Here is a 16862-nt window from a genome sequence, read left to right as displayed (position 1 = left end):
GTGCATGTGTGTGGAATCCCGGAGCAGATCAGGGTAATGGGAGACCCCACTCATAGCCTGTCTTTGTGGTGCAATGTCAGAACATGCAGATAAGCTCCGCTGTGCCTATGACTAGGGTTTGATACTGTTCTAATTCATTTACATGGGATACTGAGCAGTTTTGTGTAATATACACATTTATCATTTTAATATGGAATTCAAATTTAACCTCAGTCTATTTGGGGGAGAAAGAGAAGCACAAGTTTGTTTCTGAGACACACATTTTCCTGTCTTCAGAACAACTCAGTAAACCACCCCTTCAAAGGATACTGCTGTTTACTCTTCTTTGAACTTGAACTTCCTTCTTGCTAGTGATGATGGGGTCTCTATTGAAGTTGTGAGGACAGGACGTGGCTGCTTCTTCAGGCGTTTCCTAATTGTCTCACTGTGCATCGGATGAGAAGACTGTGCTGTGCAGCCACTACTGTCTTCACACTGCAAACTCTGCCCCAGCCCTGAGATTACAGGCATGCATGACCTTGTGTTTTTTATGTGTGTGGTGGCAATTTAAACTCAGGTCCTCAAGACTATAAAGCAAGCATCCTTACCCACTGAGCCATCTCCCCAGCCTAGCGATAATGTTTTATAATATTATTACTGATTCAGAAAACCTCTTCTCTTTCTTGGAACCATTATAATTCAAAATGTTTCTAATATGTATAAATGAAGATTGTCTTTGGGGAGTTTCATTGAAGTTCATAATTTCTTCCAACATCTTACCATCAGTACTTCCGGGATTTTCTAAAGTCAGTATGTATTATGTTTGAAATGAGCAAGCTTATAAAATAATTTTCTTCCTAATTACCTTCTTGGTGGGTCAAGATCAGAGAAAAATATTTTAATTTTCCAAGTAAGTGTTTTAAGAAATTTGTTCATTTTTTTCCTAGTAGTTTTTTGTTCTGGTCTTCAAAACTGACTTAATTTATTATGAAATATTTGCTGTTATTATTGATAATTTGTGTAAGATTCAGTGAGGTGTAAATGAGAATCCCCACAGATGGCTTTTAAGTAGCAAATTGCTAGGTTACTAGAATGTGTCTTTTCTAGGATCCGTTCAGATGAGTGAAACCACCAGACAGAGGCACAGAATCCGAACCAGACTTGCATTTTAGAAGAACTTTAGAGACCTTCTGGTCCATATCCCCCTTTCAGAGAAGCAAATGAGAGGCCATGGTGATGTGAGGTCCACTGGTGGTGAAGGCAAAAATCCCTCCCCATTGCCAGATGTTCTTGATGAGTCTCCATTTCTCTTCACAGAGAATTTAAACAGCGGTGACAGCTATAGTTTCCTAACTAAATAGCCTTGGGGCAGTAAATGCAATTAAAACACAACTAAATATTAGACACACTCTTGAAAAAGATTATATATCATGCTCATCAAAAGATGGTATTTAGCATGCCTTTGATCTCAGCAATCGGGAGGCAGAGGCAGGCAGATCTCTGTGAGTTCGAAGCTAGCCTGGTCTACAAGAGCTAGTTCCAGGATAGCTAAAGCTGGTATACAGAGAAACCCTGTCTCCAAAAACCAAAAACCAAAAGAAAAAAAAATCTGATACTTATTAAAAGGCAATTTATTGCTTTTGACCTCTTATCACTATGTTTATATATAAGGATATATTTATTACAATGCTATTTTTAATAAAAGAACTGAAGCCATTGTTAGTAATGACTAACTGCCCACAAGGTTAAGTAGCCATTAAACACTCATTATTAAGCCTGCTGTGGTTAATCCTAGCACTTTGAGGCAGAGTTAGGAAGAGTTCTGTGAGCTTGAGGCCAGCAAGTTCCAGGGCAGTCAGTGCTATTACACAGAAAAATCCTGTCTCAAAAAAACAAAAAACCAAAACCCCAACTCATTATTAATGTATATTGAAAGAGCTTGAAAAATATTGTTGAGATTGGTTAGGCAAAATGGAGAATTCAGTCTCATTTTGTTAAAGATATATGTGTTTAGGAAAAGCGTGTATAAGCTACTTTGAAAAATATATTAGTATGTAATTATTATTTTCATCACTCTCTGAACATCTTTTAAGCTTTATGGAGTTGTCATGAGTAACAGTTTCACAGAGAAAAAGTCATGTATAAATATCACATTTTTAAAAAAGTAACAATAAATTGTTTTTTAAATATCACATTCACAGAAGACAGACTCGTTTGAAAGCTGCCATGTGTCTTCAGACAAATCCTTCTTGCTTTGGTGCCCCAGCTTCTCTTTTTGTATGAAGGGCCAGACTAAATTACTAGGTCTCTCTTAAGGATGCAAAATTCAGTTTCATAAGTCATCATTCTTTTTCATACAGAAGATGGCTATCAATAAATAGTACACATATCGATAAATGGGACATATATCGATAAATGGTACATATGTAATAGGTTAATGCTATTAGTTGTAGAATTCATTTCCTGTATTTGACTTTGTGCCTGGTAATGGGTGAACTTTTACAGATCGCTACTGAAGCCATAGAGAACTTCCGCACTGTCGTCTCTTTGACTCGGGAGCAGAAGTTTGAAGACATGTATGCTCAGAGCTTGCAGATACCATACAAGTAAGAAGCCCTGAAGAGTGGGCCAGGGCTCTGGGGGGTTTTCTAGTGAGGACTTCCGTTTTCAGGATCGCTTTTGCCAAAAGGTAGAGTGAACAGAAGAAAGTACTAGAAGGAACGCCTGAGACTATCAAGAGAGAGGAAGAGACCTGAGCTTAGGCAGGGGCATCTGTGAGGTAGAGCAGTGAGGGCTGGTGACACTGGGGAGGACAGAAGAGGACCACGGGTAACGCCTCTGGTGTCCAGTCGGGATGATGACCCTGCTGTTTGCCGTATTTGGGGGGAGGGTTCTCTATGGAGGTGTTGTGGGACACTGAGGGGACCTCTCCAGGATACTTTCTGCTCCTTCCTTTCCTGGGGAGACCTTCTCTTCTCCCTGTACCCCAGCAGTACCTATGACAGCTCTGAAGGAAAGGTGACCAGGACACTAGCGAGCCCAGCCTCGGAGTCTCAGCTCCTCCTCTAGGACAAGGAGAGAACTAAACCTCTCTGAAGGTTTCCAAGCACCTTTGTCATGATCATGGCAGGCCCTCTTTTTCTGAGGAAAGAGAATATGAGCAAAGAGGTCAAGACCATGATGGGGACCCACTGAAACAGTTTATCTGAGCTAATGGGAGCTCACCAACCCCAGCCGGACAGGGAAGGAACCAGCATAGGATCAAACTAGACCCTCTGAATGTGAATGACAGTTGTATGACTTGGGCAAACTGAAGGGCCACCACTAGCAGTGGCACCAGGATTTATCCCTACTGCTTGTACTGGCTTTTTGAGAATTCATTCTCTTTGAATGGGTACTTTGCTCAGCCTAGATACAGTAGGGAGGGTCTTGGACCTTCCCCAAAGCAACGTGCCTTACCCTCTCTGAGGAGTGGATTGGGTGGGGTAGTGGTGGTGGTGGTGGGAGGTGAAAGGAACTGGGATTGGTATGTAAAATGAAAAACAATAGTTTGTTTTCTTTTAAAAAAATAAATTAAAAAAATCCAGTAAGAGGCAAAGACAAGAAGAAAGTTGGTGGTTTTAGCAGAATAGGAAGGTCAAAGGGCTGCCCATCCCCACCCTGTTCCTGTCCTCACCTCACACCCAAGATCCTTGTTCAGACATTCCTGGAATGTTAATGCTTTGTAAAGCCTCCCTGGCTCTAGGCACTTCAGTGCCTTTTGCTCCCCCCCCCCCCCAAACTTCCTGGCTGCTTTGTTGCTGTACACCTCCTCTAGATCCCCACAGGCAAGGACAGGCCTGCTGCTCTGCCACCCACAGCTGGAGGGTGTTGGGTAGAAGTGTTGATCCCCAAGTAGGGGGAGGGGGGGAGGACCATTCATTTGTTAATGTAAAACAGGCTCTTCTCAGGGTTACAGGTCTGGTTATAAACCCAATAAGATGTAATAGTCCTACACTAAAGACAGATTCACCTCTGCATCTCAGAGACGAAACCGGTTCAGTCAAAGGGCTCAAGCCCAATTCTTTAGGAATGGAATCCATTGTATCTGTCCCTCTTGTGTGTCCCTCCGCCAGCCCACAGGAAGTTACTTGAATGACTGAGAAATGAAGTGGGGTGAATTTGGGTTCTCTTCTTTCCAGAAACTCTTTGAGGAAAGCCCACATCTTTGGAATCACGTTCTCCTTCACCCAGGCCATGATGTATTTTTCCTATGCTGCATGTTTCCGGTTTGGTGCCTACTTGGTGGCTCATGAACTGATGACTTTTGATAATGTTCTGTTGTAAGTATTATGCTCATAATTATAATTTAACCCTGAAAGTAAATCTGGGATTGAGAAATTGTATGGTGAAGTATCAGGGAGAACATCTGGTGGTGAAGAAAGTGGCATTTTGCCCCTGAGAGTCCGTGTGACACTGCGGACACCCTGCATTTCATCAGACACTCTTCTATCCTGGTTGATTCACACATATCTGATCATTCCAGATCTGTGCCTAGACGTGTAGATTCAGTCAGGGCTCTCCAGAAGGCCATGCCTTTGCACAAAGGTCTTATGTATGTTCAGCAAGGAGATGAACCTTTCAGACAGGGCAGCTAAGAGGTGGGTGATGTGCCAACTGTTATTAAACATGAAACATTAAAGATGAAGAAACACATTCAGATATACTGATACAGACATATGCATGCATCCACATGCGTGTGCATGCGCGCACAGAGAGAGAGAGAGAGAGAGACAGAGACAGAGACAGAGAATAAGAGAGCATAGAAAGTTTCCCCATAAAGTGGGAAGATTACTCAGAAGCTGAAACCCTCCTTTCCCCAAAAGGGCTGGGTGTTTTTGTTTGTTTGTTTGTTTTTAAGTGTTATGGGTGGCCTTGTAACAGTTTGTCACTTCCGATTAGTCAGCTTAGACAAAGGGTTGCTGAAGTCCACAGCCTTACCTAAACACACCAGGACCAGCCTTGACCATATCTGACCAGCTGGCACTGGTCAGCTGGAAGGGGGCCTGCAGGAGGAACGGAAGTCTGCCAGCCTTTTGTCTTGGGAAGGAGGCTAAGGGAAAATCCAGAAGTTACCACTGTTATTATTTATCAGTGGCCCTTTTCCTTGTTTGTTTACTGGTCAGGGGTCTGACTAACTCTTCATCCCTCAGAAGCTGAAGGAATTTTTCAATGACAATGGAAGATCTAAACTAGAATTTTTCTTCTGTGTCTCTGCATACATTGAACATTATACTTTGGTCATGGGAAGAGAAGCCTGAGAGAAATCGCACTAGTGATGTCACCAAATATGTCGCTTGGTTGTCAAAATGATAGATGAACTTCCTGAGCTTCCAAGTGGCGGCAGGCCAGGCCAGACTCTTCTCCCTAATAAATAGTTCAACATGGTTAGTGCTGTTAAGAGTTTGCATTGCACCCCAAAACAGATAAGCCTGGTATTATAGTGTGTTAACACACCGTTTCTGCCCTGCTTAAGCATTGAGTTAGTCATACATTGTAGTTAAGTCAAGATTTAAATTGTTCACCTAACATACATGCATCCTGGGGGTTTGTGTGATTATGACCAAAGACCAAAGCCAGATACTCCTGGAACTGGGACATTAATTTGATCATGCTTTTGATTATTGTTTATTCCAAGATTTTTGAAGTTGCTTGCATGAGTCCCACATCATAGGTCAAGAATGCAGTGGTTTCGTGAAAGTGGCATCATAGCCGTGTATTTGGAAATAACGTTGTCTTTATTGCTTGGCTCACGTGATATCTAGGAATGGATAGTGGCAACAGTATGCATTGCCACAGTTACAGTGTGCAATAACCGGAAACTAAACTTCAGTGACATGGAACTATAAACATTTATTCTGCTTGGAGTCTCTGGGTCAGTTCTCCTTAGCTGAGCAGGGCATATTAGATCCTATTGTGATGGATGCTGTCTGCAGTGAGCTCAGTAGCCAGATCCAGTGAAGGAGAGAAAAATAGAGGAAGAAAACATGCTGAGTCATAGGACTGGAGCTGGCAGCAGGGATTTCCACCACATCCTGTCTGGGAAACCGCGCACAAGGCCACCCCAGGTTCAAAAAGGGATAAACAAATTCGTAACTCTCAGAAGGAAGGAGCAAAGGTCACATAAAAAGCTGAGGGTAACAGGGGAGGTGAAGGGGGCTGTCCTGCCGATGACAGCATGTAAGGGAATGAAAGGGCTTTTTATATTTCACCTTTAAAACTGCAATGGCTCCCTGGTTACAGAGTGCCACGTTGACCACACTGTGGCTATCACTGTCTGCACATGCCTGTCTTTTCTTTTCCAGAGTATTCTCAGCTATTGTCTTCGGTGCCATGGCAGTTGGACAGGTCAGTTCATTCGCTCCTGACTACGCCAAAGCCAAAGTGTCGGCATCGCATATCATCATGATCATTGAGAAAGTTCCTGAGATTGACAGCTATAGCACGGAAGGCCTGAAGCCGGTGAGTCTGTCCTCTCGGTGGATGATCCAGCCCTAACTTCTCAATGAAAAGATGCAAAGGGGAAATATAGTAAAATTGGCTTTAATTTTAAAAATTTGATGTTTTTGCTAAGACCTAGATGGGCTGATTTGAATAAATGTTAATACTTTGTATTAATAGTAATTGCTTTTATAATACAAAATTACAGAGAGATAATACTATAGAAATCCAGTTCATAGGCTTTTTTGTATGTAGCTATTCCAGTCTGGGAGAGTATATCAGTGCTGTATTGATAATTCATGCTGTAAAACCATTACCTCTTTAGATTTAGTTCCAGAATCAAAATGAAGCTTGACTATGACAGAAGCTCCCTTCCAACACCCGGAACTAGGAGTTCCCATGGTAGCCTGTGTTTTCAAGATTGTGGCGATCAAACTGTGTGTTACTGTTCTCATTTTAGAGTACATTGGAAGGAAATGTGCAATTTAGAGACGTCATGTTCAACTATCCCACCCGACCCGACATCCCAGTGCTTCAGGGGCTGAGCCTGGAGGTGAAGAAGGGCCAGACGCTGGCCCTGGTGGGCAGCAGCGGCTGCGGGAAGAGCACAGTGGTCCAGCTGCTGGAGCGATTCTACGACCCCAGGGCCGGGACAGTGGTGAGCACACTTTTGTGTTCAGAACGTTTCAGGTTTTTAATCATCTAAATGGCTGGAAGTGTTTAACCATTGGCCACGGGTTTTTTGAACCTTTAAGCCTAGCCTTTGTTAGATAATCTGACAGCCCAGGTGGCCAATCTATGCCAACTACACTGGCCAGTTTACCCAGCTTTACCCTCAACACGCTGTCCCCTGTCCTCTGTTGCAAGCAACATCTGACCACCTCTCTCCCTTGCCATGGTGAGATTTCATCTGACAGTGTAAGAGCTGGCAAGACCTGAAGTAGCCAGAAAAATAAAGAGTTGCAAGAGGTGGAAATGGGGTGAAAGTCGAGAGTAGGATGTATTTCAATGAAAATGTGGCTTGCAAGGACCCAGGATATGGAAAGGTGAGGACTGAGAAGTCACGATACAACATGGCCATTTGTGGGCGACTTCCACCTCTCACTCTGCTCTCAGTGAAGAGTTGGTAGTGTAAACAGGTCGGCAGGGATGAAGGATGCTTAGAGAAGGATGTGGGGATGAAGAAAATCAGGGTAAAAGAGGCAAGGAAGCACAGCAGCAGGAATGGGAGGCAGTCAGCGGACTGGTGAAGATGAGTCCCTAGCATCTTCAAGGCCAGGATAAGACAATACTACTGACCATACAGAGGACATCTTCCATGGCACAACAAAACGTACACGGCTCCCATAGTAAGATGCAGAGTGGCTAGGAGTATGGAGGAATGCCCTTTTGACTTCTCGACTAAAATGGTGAGGGAGAAATCAGGATTCCATATCCAACAAAACTCTGAGAGCCTTTGGGAAAACCATCCTAGGTGCTGGGCAAGAGTAAGAAATCTTACAGGGAGTAATGAATTTTAATGATTACAATGAGCGAGAAATAGGAAAAGAGCCAAAGAAACAGAATTCAGAGCAGCGAACTGTTACTATGTATGCGTTTAGCTATGAGTACTTGGAACATCGCAGATGCATTAGCAATGACCAGGGCTTGGCAGCACTAGTGACTGAGACGAAAAGAGAATTTTTTCACCTGCTGTCCATGGTTCTTTCAATTTCCCCACAATAAGTATTCACTGCTACTTTGCTTTTTTTTTTAAAAATCTTTGTTAATATTTATTTATTTGCTTATTATGTATACAGTATTCTTCCTGCAGGCCTCATTACGGATGGTTGTGAGCCACCATGTGGTTGCTGGGAATTGAACTCAGGACCTTTGGAAGAGCAGGCAATGCTCTTAACCACTGAGCCATCTCTCCAGCCCTACTTTGCTTTTTTTTGAAACAGGGTTTCTCTGGGTAACAGCTCTCGCTGTCCTGAAATTCTCTTTGTAGACCAGGCTGGCCACTTTTCTATTCTATTCCAACAGAGTTATGATAGGATGAAGGATTGTAGGAGCCAGACAGGTCAAGGACACCACAGAACCAACTAAGCTGGGCTCATAGGGGCTCACAGAGACTGAACTGAAAACCCGGGAGCCTGCATGGGACGTAGGCCCTCTGCATATGTGTTACAGCTATGTAGCATGGTCTTCTTGTGGGACACCCAACAGTCAGAACAGGTGCCGTCTCTGACTCTGTTACCTACTTTGGGACCTTAATAGGAGAGGAAGTACCTAGACTCACTGCAACTTGATATGCCAAGGCTGGTGTATATCCATGGAGGCCTGCCCATTTCTGTAGAGAAATGGAGGCAGAAAAGTGGATGGGAGGGTGTGTGTGGTTCGGGTGTAAAAACAAAAATAAACACACACACACATCATGACTTTACTGCATCAATTCTTTACTGGTTACAAGATCGCTGTTCTTTCCTTACTGCCCTTTCTATAAACTATTTTCTGAGAGTTCTGATTTCAGGTTTCAGTTTTATCACTGATGTTGGAACACAGGACTAAATAATGCTATTACTACATTCAAAATTAGTGAAATGTTGGCTCTCAAACTCTGATTAAATTCTCAAATATAAACAATTTATTTTGTTAAACATATTATTAAATATTTTTGTAAAGAGTTGTAAGGCCCGGCTGTTGATAGTTTATGCCTATAGTCTCTGTATTTGAGAGGCTGAGGCAGGAGAATTCCCATGGAGTCATTGCTAGCCTGAACCACTGTGTGAGTGCCAGGCCAGCCTGGGCTACAGAGTGAGACCTTATCCCACTCTGTAAAGTTGCAGAGGTAGTGAGAAACAAATCAAAGTACCTTGATACATACACATGAAAGTATAATAATTAACTCATTATTTTGCATGTCAACTAAAAAATCAACCAGAAAGCCTTTTCCTTAATCTTGCAGCAACCCAAGAGTTTTGTACTATGAAATAATGGTAGCTAATTGTCTAAATCTGAATTGTGCTGATCCTGAAGTTGGTCTGTGAACCCTCGCTCTCAGTTTGTAGACGGCAAAGAAGCAAAGCAACTGAACGTGCAGTGGCTCCGAGCACACCTAGGCATTGTGTCCCAGGAGCCCATCCTATTTGACTGCAGCATCGCCGAGAATATCGCCTATGGAGACAACAGCCGGGTCGTGTCCCAGGATGAGATTGAGAGGGCGGCCAAGGAGGCCAACATCCACCAGTTCATCGAGTCGCTGCCTAACGTATGTACCTTGGGCCTGGCAGTTAGCGGCTCCTCTCAGTTGTTCTTTGTTGCTCCCCCTCCCCATCCTGGGGATGAAACCCAGGGCATTGCACATTGCAGGCACCCCTAGGCCTGTCATCAGAAACCCAGAAGTCTGGCTGCCTAAAGGTAAAGAGAAATTAGAAATCAAAATATATCTTACCAGTAGAGAGACATCTACTCATACTTCTTATCCGAGTTAGAGGTTATGTTTGCCCAATCTCTTACCTGTCATTGTGAGGAGGCAACACAATATTAGATGTATTCAAGCAGAAGAGACAGGAACTTTGAGAACTGGGACAACCCTTAGGGCCATAAGCTCGAGAATACACGTTGGAACAGTCCTTTAGTTTCTTAGCTTTGGATCCAGCAGTTTCTGGTCTGGGGATACACGTGAGCATCCCCTCCCAGGTAAAGGGTAGACAGACCGCATCTAGTTTCCATGGACGCTGCACTGTTTCTGCAGAGAAAACAGGCACAGTCATTCTGTAGCTCCCCTCAGTGATCCATGGACAGTATGGAGTTAGGCCAGACAAGAGACGTCTGCCCATGCCGGAAAGAAGGGTCTCCGGATAGAGCTGAGTCACTGGGATGGCTGTGGTATTATATAATTTATAATTGCTGTACCATCCATTGTAGGGTCCTGAGCCACAATCTTAGAACTGACTCTCAACATCTTTCCTGGGCTATTATCTTATGGACTTCTCTCATTTCTTCCTGTAAGTTAGATAAATTGACCCTCTCACCTTCTTGTATATCTTCTTAGATCTGACATAAATATTATACACTCGCATATCCTCACTAGTTATGTTTGTCATTACAGGAAGTGCTCATGATAAAATAAGGCTTGGTAGCCTCAAACCAGCCAGACAAGTATGACACAAGGTGGCCCAAACACTTCCCTAAACTTTTGTCCTTTGGTCTTCTCACAAATAACTGCTATCCTCAAACACATTGCCTGGGAAGAGGCCTGCCCCTTCCTCTCCTCAGTGCTGTCTAGTCATGAATTATTAACAGTGTGAGGTCAAAGTACAGAATCCAGTAATATAAGAGTCACCAACTCTCAAAGCCTGAATGTGGATTAATATCACCGAGGAAGTTATTAAAAGTACGAAGTACCAGGCGCCACCCTATCTCTGGTGAAGAAGAATATTCTGGCCGTGGGGCTGAAGGCTTTGGGACTTAAAGCCGCGATAATACTGATGCAGGCTAAAACACAGAACCACTATAGCTATAATCTCTTAAAATGATTTTGTCCTCTGGTATTTGACAACAGCAAGGCCCCACCTCTGGCCTTGGATCTTTCTCTCTCTGTTACTCAGATCATCTCTGTGGACATCATGGTTTTTATTCTCAGTGTTCAAGACCAACCTGTTCTCTAAGCGCCCCTCTGTCAGTGATTAGACTGGAATCTGGCTTACTCTGCCCGTCTGTTTCCCCCTTCCTGTGGTCACAGTACTGTCTTTATGGACCCCACAAGAGTCACAGCTGAGTTCCTGCAGTCTGGTGACTCCACAGTCACATCAGAGCACCTCGATTCTGAGGCAGACACAGCTCAGGGGTGGGACCCTATCAAGCATCTGCCCAGACCTTACTGGGGTCCTTCTCTCCAGAGGCTGGAGAGATTGTTCTGTCATTAAAGTGCTTGCAGTCAAACCTGAGGCCCCGAGTTTAATCCCCAGCACCCAGGCAAAGAGAAAGGTGGGGTACAAACTTCTTATCCCAGCCCTGGAGAGGCACATAGAGGAGGATCCCTCAGAGGTCACATCCAGCCAGCCTAGCCTAGTCAGTGAGCCCTAGATCCCGGTGAGAAGCCCTGTCTCAAGAAAAGAGTGAACAGTTTCCAAGGAACGCAGCACAGGCACGCACACACACACGCACATGCACACACACGCATGCACACACACGCACACACACGCACAAACACGCACACACGCACACACGCACACCAATAAGAAAGGAGTACACATATAGAACATGAACTCAAGAGTCAAAATTCAGGTATAAAAATTAGAACCCACATTTTTATTATAATCTCAGCATATTCAGGGTTCAGATATAGGAAAAGAATGTTTTCTAGTTGAACACGATGCCACATCCTCTGAATACCCTATAACTTCTGTCTCTTACGTCATATTGACTAGTGGTGATTGCCTATGGTGGGAAACAGTATAGGAAGAATTTTGAATGACTTTTCAAGGTAAAATATTAAAGTATAATTCTTTAATATCAATTAATTAACATTATTTACTTGTTGGTGACAGTTCATAAAAACAAAGATCCAAATGCTAACATCCTAAAAATCTCTCTCTCTCTTTTTTTTTACTTTATAATACTTCACAGGGCATCAAGTACAGATTCTGAATAAGACAAGCTTTGATAATATCATACAGCTGTTTGAATTTCCCATAAATCTTGTCCTTAAACGTAATGGGACCAAAAGGTGAAAGATAGCATCACTGCAAAATTCCTAGACTTAGAAATTTTGGTCAGCTCACATAAAGCACACGGTTTTAAGGTATCTAGTTTTAGCCAGGATAAAATAAGGTGTAAGGTCACACATCTGTCCTCTCAACACTCGTAAGAGACAGGAAGAGTTCACGGACAGGCTGGTCTGTGTAGCGTGAGACTTCCCTGGGATACGGAGTGGGACCCTAGGAAAGGAGACAGAGAGTTCCCACGATCGCTTTGGAAGGAAAGGAGTCTGCTGCCATGCTGGACACATGATTTTGATCCCCAGGGAGGATCTAACCATTACAAATTGTCCTGTGATCCCAGACACACACACACACACACACACACACACACACACACACACAGAAACACAATGTAAAAACACATAAAAATAACAGGGATATTAAATTCACCATTTTAAAACTGTTTTGTTGTTCTCTTCAATGAACCATTTTAACTTGTAGGACTAAATTTTCTAGTTATTATATATACATATAAATATGTGTATACATATGTACACGCATATGTATATATATATAATGAGTGAGCTATAGATTTTGTTTTCATACTTGGATTTTGACTGTTAAATCCACGTTTTATATTATATATTATGTATATTAGAAAATTACATATTCTGTATCACACTGTGTTTGCACTTGGTCGTCAGCTCTGTTTTCATTCACAGAAATACAGCACCAGAGTAGGAGACAAAGGGACTCAGCTGTCGGGTGGGCAGAAGCAGCGCATCGCCATAGCGCGCGCCCTTGTCAGACAGCCTCACATTTTGCTTCTGGATGAAGCAACCTCGGCTCTGGATACGGAGAGCGAAAAGGTAAGGATTTGAGTTGAGTCTTTCTCTGCTACAGTAGAGAACGCTGAGCCAGATAGCTGATGGTTGCCTGTGTGGGCTCCCCGTGGAGTTAAAATCTGTCTGCAGCTGAGATTTAGGAGCCCTGCCTGAAGTGATAAAAGGAAGAGTAGTCCTGGGCCCTCTGTGTTCTGTGAAGTCTGCCTGCAAGCTGCATGCTGGCAGCAGGCTGTTCCTGCAGCCTGCGTCTCTGCGGCAGCCTGTGAGGAGCTGCAGGGAGACAGGGCCGAGGTCTGGCCGTGCCCTGGACACAGCTGCTTCCAGCTTGAGAAAGGTTAAGAGTCCGCTGTCTGAAAGGCAGATGCTCAGAGGACGTTTCTACTGCTGCGATGGCTTTGCCCTGTGCTCCAGCTTCCTGATGAGCTGTGGAGCCGACTGGAGGCCAGCTTGAGGGCTGCTGTGTGGCGAGGGCAGAGAGTTTTTGTAAATGGTCGGATGGACTCTGTTGACTGCCCTTACCTTATGTCAGACTTCTCTTGTCTCAGAACTCGTCCAAACTGGGGTTCACTTCTCTGGTGGTGAGACTGATACCTTGGTTTCAATCTGTGCTTTCACCTCCACCTCTACTGTTGAAGGCCAGAGTGTACAAACCCTGGGGCTGGTTATGGAGGGGACGATAGGAAGAGGATGGCCTTTATCCTAACTCTCTTGTGTGACTGGTCAACAGGTTGTAGTAATAAGGGCGGCGGGGCTGCATCCCCAGCACCCCAGCTGCCTGGCTAGCTTATGTCCGAAATAACAACACACAAACTGTATTCTTTTAATCACTGTTTGGCCCATTTCTATCTAGCCTCTTCTAGGCTAATTCTCACATATTAATTTAGCCCATTTCTAATCATCTGTGTAGCGCCCCTAGGTGCGCTTACCAGGAAGATTCTAGCCTATGTCCATCCTGGGTCGGAGCCTCATCGCGTGCGTCTGCCTGGGAGCGGGGCATGGCGTCTCTGCTGAGGCGTCTGCTCCCGAGAGGAGAGCTGTGGAGTCTGAGCTCAGTTCCTCTTCCTCCCAGAGTTCTGTTCTGTTTACTCCTCCCACCTATCTTCTAACCAATGAGGGCCAAGCAGTTTCTTTTTATTTAACCAATGACCTTCCTCCATCATTTCCCCTTTTCGGTTTAAACAAAAAAAAAAAAAGGCTTTAACTTTAACATAGCAAAATTACATATAACGAAACAGTTATCAAGTAAAAGTTATAATAATCTTTATCATAACTAAGGAAAACTATAACTATAGCTAACTATTCTTAACTCCATCAAAGACTCCAGAAAGATATAATACTACCTAAGCAAACAAGAAAAAAGCAACTTTTAAGACTCTAGAAATGACAGAGACATCTCGCTGCCTGGACAGTCACCCAAAGTTCTTTTGTACCGTTGGGGCATCCATCTTCAGCCTTCAGGCACATGGTATCCAGCAGACATTTCCATAAAGCAGGAAAATTCAAAATCAGTTCAGTCACTATCTGTTGTGTCCTGCAGAATGTCTCGCAGACTCTTTCATGAATCAAGAACCCCGAAAGATCATCTCACCTTAGGCAAGTTCAGTAGTCCTCTCTCTATGGGTTCTCTGTGTCCAGTTTATGCAATAGTCCAGGCAAGAGCAGTTTTTTGCCCAAATGGCTATCAAATTCCATAAGGAGCCTCTTCGATGCCCATCTTCCTCTTGAAGTAGATTGGTGCTGCCAGGAGCAGAGTGTCTCATTGTCATGAAAAGTCCTAAGTTATTAAAACATTTAAAATGCCATATTCTATAATCTTTGAAAGATATGAAGAATGCCTATCTAAAATATATCTATGTACCTCTAGAAAATCTTAACTAACATGATTACAAGCTTGACTATTATTATCCATTAACAACCTATATACATTACATTTTTAAGTGAACTACACAATCACAATACCTTAATAAAGATCAGAAATACATATACATATAACAAAATTGACCTTAAATCTCTATCAATAAAGCAAAATCTATAGTATTACAAATTATTCATATCTATATCAACAGGTGGTCCAGGAAGCCCTGGACAAAGCCAGGGAAGGCCGCACCTGCATCGTGATCGCTCACCGCCTGTCCACCATCCAGAACGCGGACTTGATCGTGGTGATTCAGAACGGCAAGGTCAAGGAGCAGGGCACCCACCAGCAGCTGCTGGCACAGAAAGGCATCTATTTCTCAATGGTTAGTGTGCAGACTGGGGCAAAGCGCTCGTGAACTGTGACCATGTAAAATGTTAAATATTTTTTAATATTTGAATTAATAAACAGCATTTAATCAAAGTCAAAAAGAAAGCATTTACTAGAATAGCTAGTTATCTATTTCCTGTCACAATGAAAAGCATTTCGTCCAGAGTGGAGTCTTCAGAGACTATGTATCAAAGGGACAGAAATAGATATATCACCAAATGGAGAGTAATCATTTAAATTGCACTATAAAATACATAAAAGAATTAAAAATACATGTTTGATAATATATACTTTTATTTATACTTTCTCATTTGTAACTATAATTGATTTCCTTGCTAAACAAATTGTATGTATCAAAAATTACTGAAATGTATTGTATATGTATACAAGTAAATGTATACTATATACTTGTATAAAGTATATATAGTAAAACTAAACTTTTATATCCTTTGAATTATCTTGTCCAAAATACATGTGAAATTATATATCTATCAGTTGGAATATTGTGGATTCTTTAGCTCTTAAGAAGTAGTCTATTATGGGGGGGCTGTCACTCTATGGGAAGAGTGCCTGATGCATAGACATGCGCACCTGAGCTCACATCCCTAGCACTTACAGAAGCAGGTATGGTGGCATGCATTTGTAATGCCAGTGCTAGAGGCAGAAGCAGGCAGATCCTGCAGGCTTGCTAAAATAGGGAGATGCAGGTTCAGTGAGAGACCTTGTCTCAAAAATAAGAGGAGAAAGGAAAATGAGAACATGTTGATATTGATGTCTGGCCCCTACACTCCTATATGGACTAGTATACACAAATGTGCACTCATGCAAACACATAACATGCACGTGTATGTACAAACAGACAGACACACACATGCTGGCTGTTTGAAATTAAAGAGATAAAATAAGAAAGGAAGAAGAGGTGCCCATCAAATTCATCAAATAGTGCTTCCACCAGTTTTGCCCAGAGAAGATTCATTTTGCTGCGATCGGCGGTGACTGCAGACTCATACTTAACTGTTGAATGGGCAGTCATAAATGAGATACCACTGCCTCCAAAGATCAAGGAACGTTACAGAAAAGGGGGCAGAAAGAATGTAAGGGCAGAGGAAGGCGCGAGGAGACGTATAGCATCCTGACATGAGTGCTACGTTCTTGAACTCATAGTAGCTGTGATTGTCTGTCTGCACAAGATCTACAAAGGCTGGATCAGTCAGCACGCTGACATCAGAGGGAAGGGGTCATGAGGCTCCATTTCGCTCAACGGGCTTGTATGCCGTTAGCGGGTGGCTGGGAATGGGCTCATGAGGCTCCATTTCGCTCAACGGGCTTGTATGCCGTTAGCGGGTGGCTGGGAAGGGGCTCATGAAGCTCCATTTCCCTCAACGGGCTTGTATGCCGTTAGCGGGTGGCTGGGAAGGGGCTCATGAGGCTCCATTTCGCTCAACGGGCTTGTATGCCGTTAGCGGGTGGCTGGGAAGAGAAAGACACTTTCCTCCTTGGTCCAGTCACTAGTAATGTATCATGTCCCAATTACAGACCCTCACCTGTGTTTCTGTAAGCAACCCCAATGGAAATTATTCAGTTTATCTCTCTCTCCTTCATTTTCTTTCTCTGTCTCTCTCTAAC

The 16862-nt window shown here is 43.3% G+C and overlaps 1 protein-coding gene across 1 annotated transcript in view; it reads left to right on the top strand.

The window, feature by feature from the left end:
• The window catches only part of LOC121434724 (ATP-dependent translocase ABCB1), a 78096-nt gene extending 62406 nt beyond the window's left edge, over positions 1–15690 (top strand). The window contains exons 22-28 of the mRNA XM_041633644.1: positions 2485–2585; positions 4161–4301; positions 6324–6480; positions 6920–7117; positions 9503–9709; positions 12869–13015; positions 15058–15690. Coding sequence (XP_041489578.1) covers positions 2485–2585; positions 4161–4301; positions 6324–6480; positions 6920–7117; positions 9503–9709; positions 12869–13015; positions 15058–15264 — 1158 coding nt within the window. The 3' untranslated portion in view covers positions 15265–15690. The remainder of the gene's footprint in view (positions 1–2484; positions 2586–4160; positions 4302–6323; positions 6481–6919; positions 7118–9502; positions 9710–12868; positions 13016–15057) is intronic.
• Positions 15691–16862: the final 1172 nt, after the last annotated feature.

Source organism: Microtus oregoni, unplaced genomic scaffold (assembly GCF_018167655.1).
Source record: "Microtus oregoni isolate MIOR12 unplaced genomic scaffold, Mior012 000044F_ref0000062, whole genome shotgun sequence".
Classification (NCBI taxonomy): domain Eukaryota; kingdom Metazoa; phylum Chordata; class Mammalia; order Rodentia; family Cricetidae; genus Microtus; species Microtus oregoni.
The sequence above is the reverse complement of the archived record's forward strand: the minus strand, read 5'-3'. Positions and strand labels throughout refer to the sequence as shown.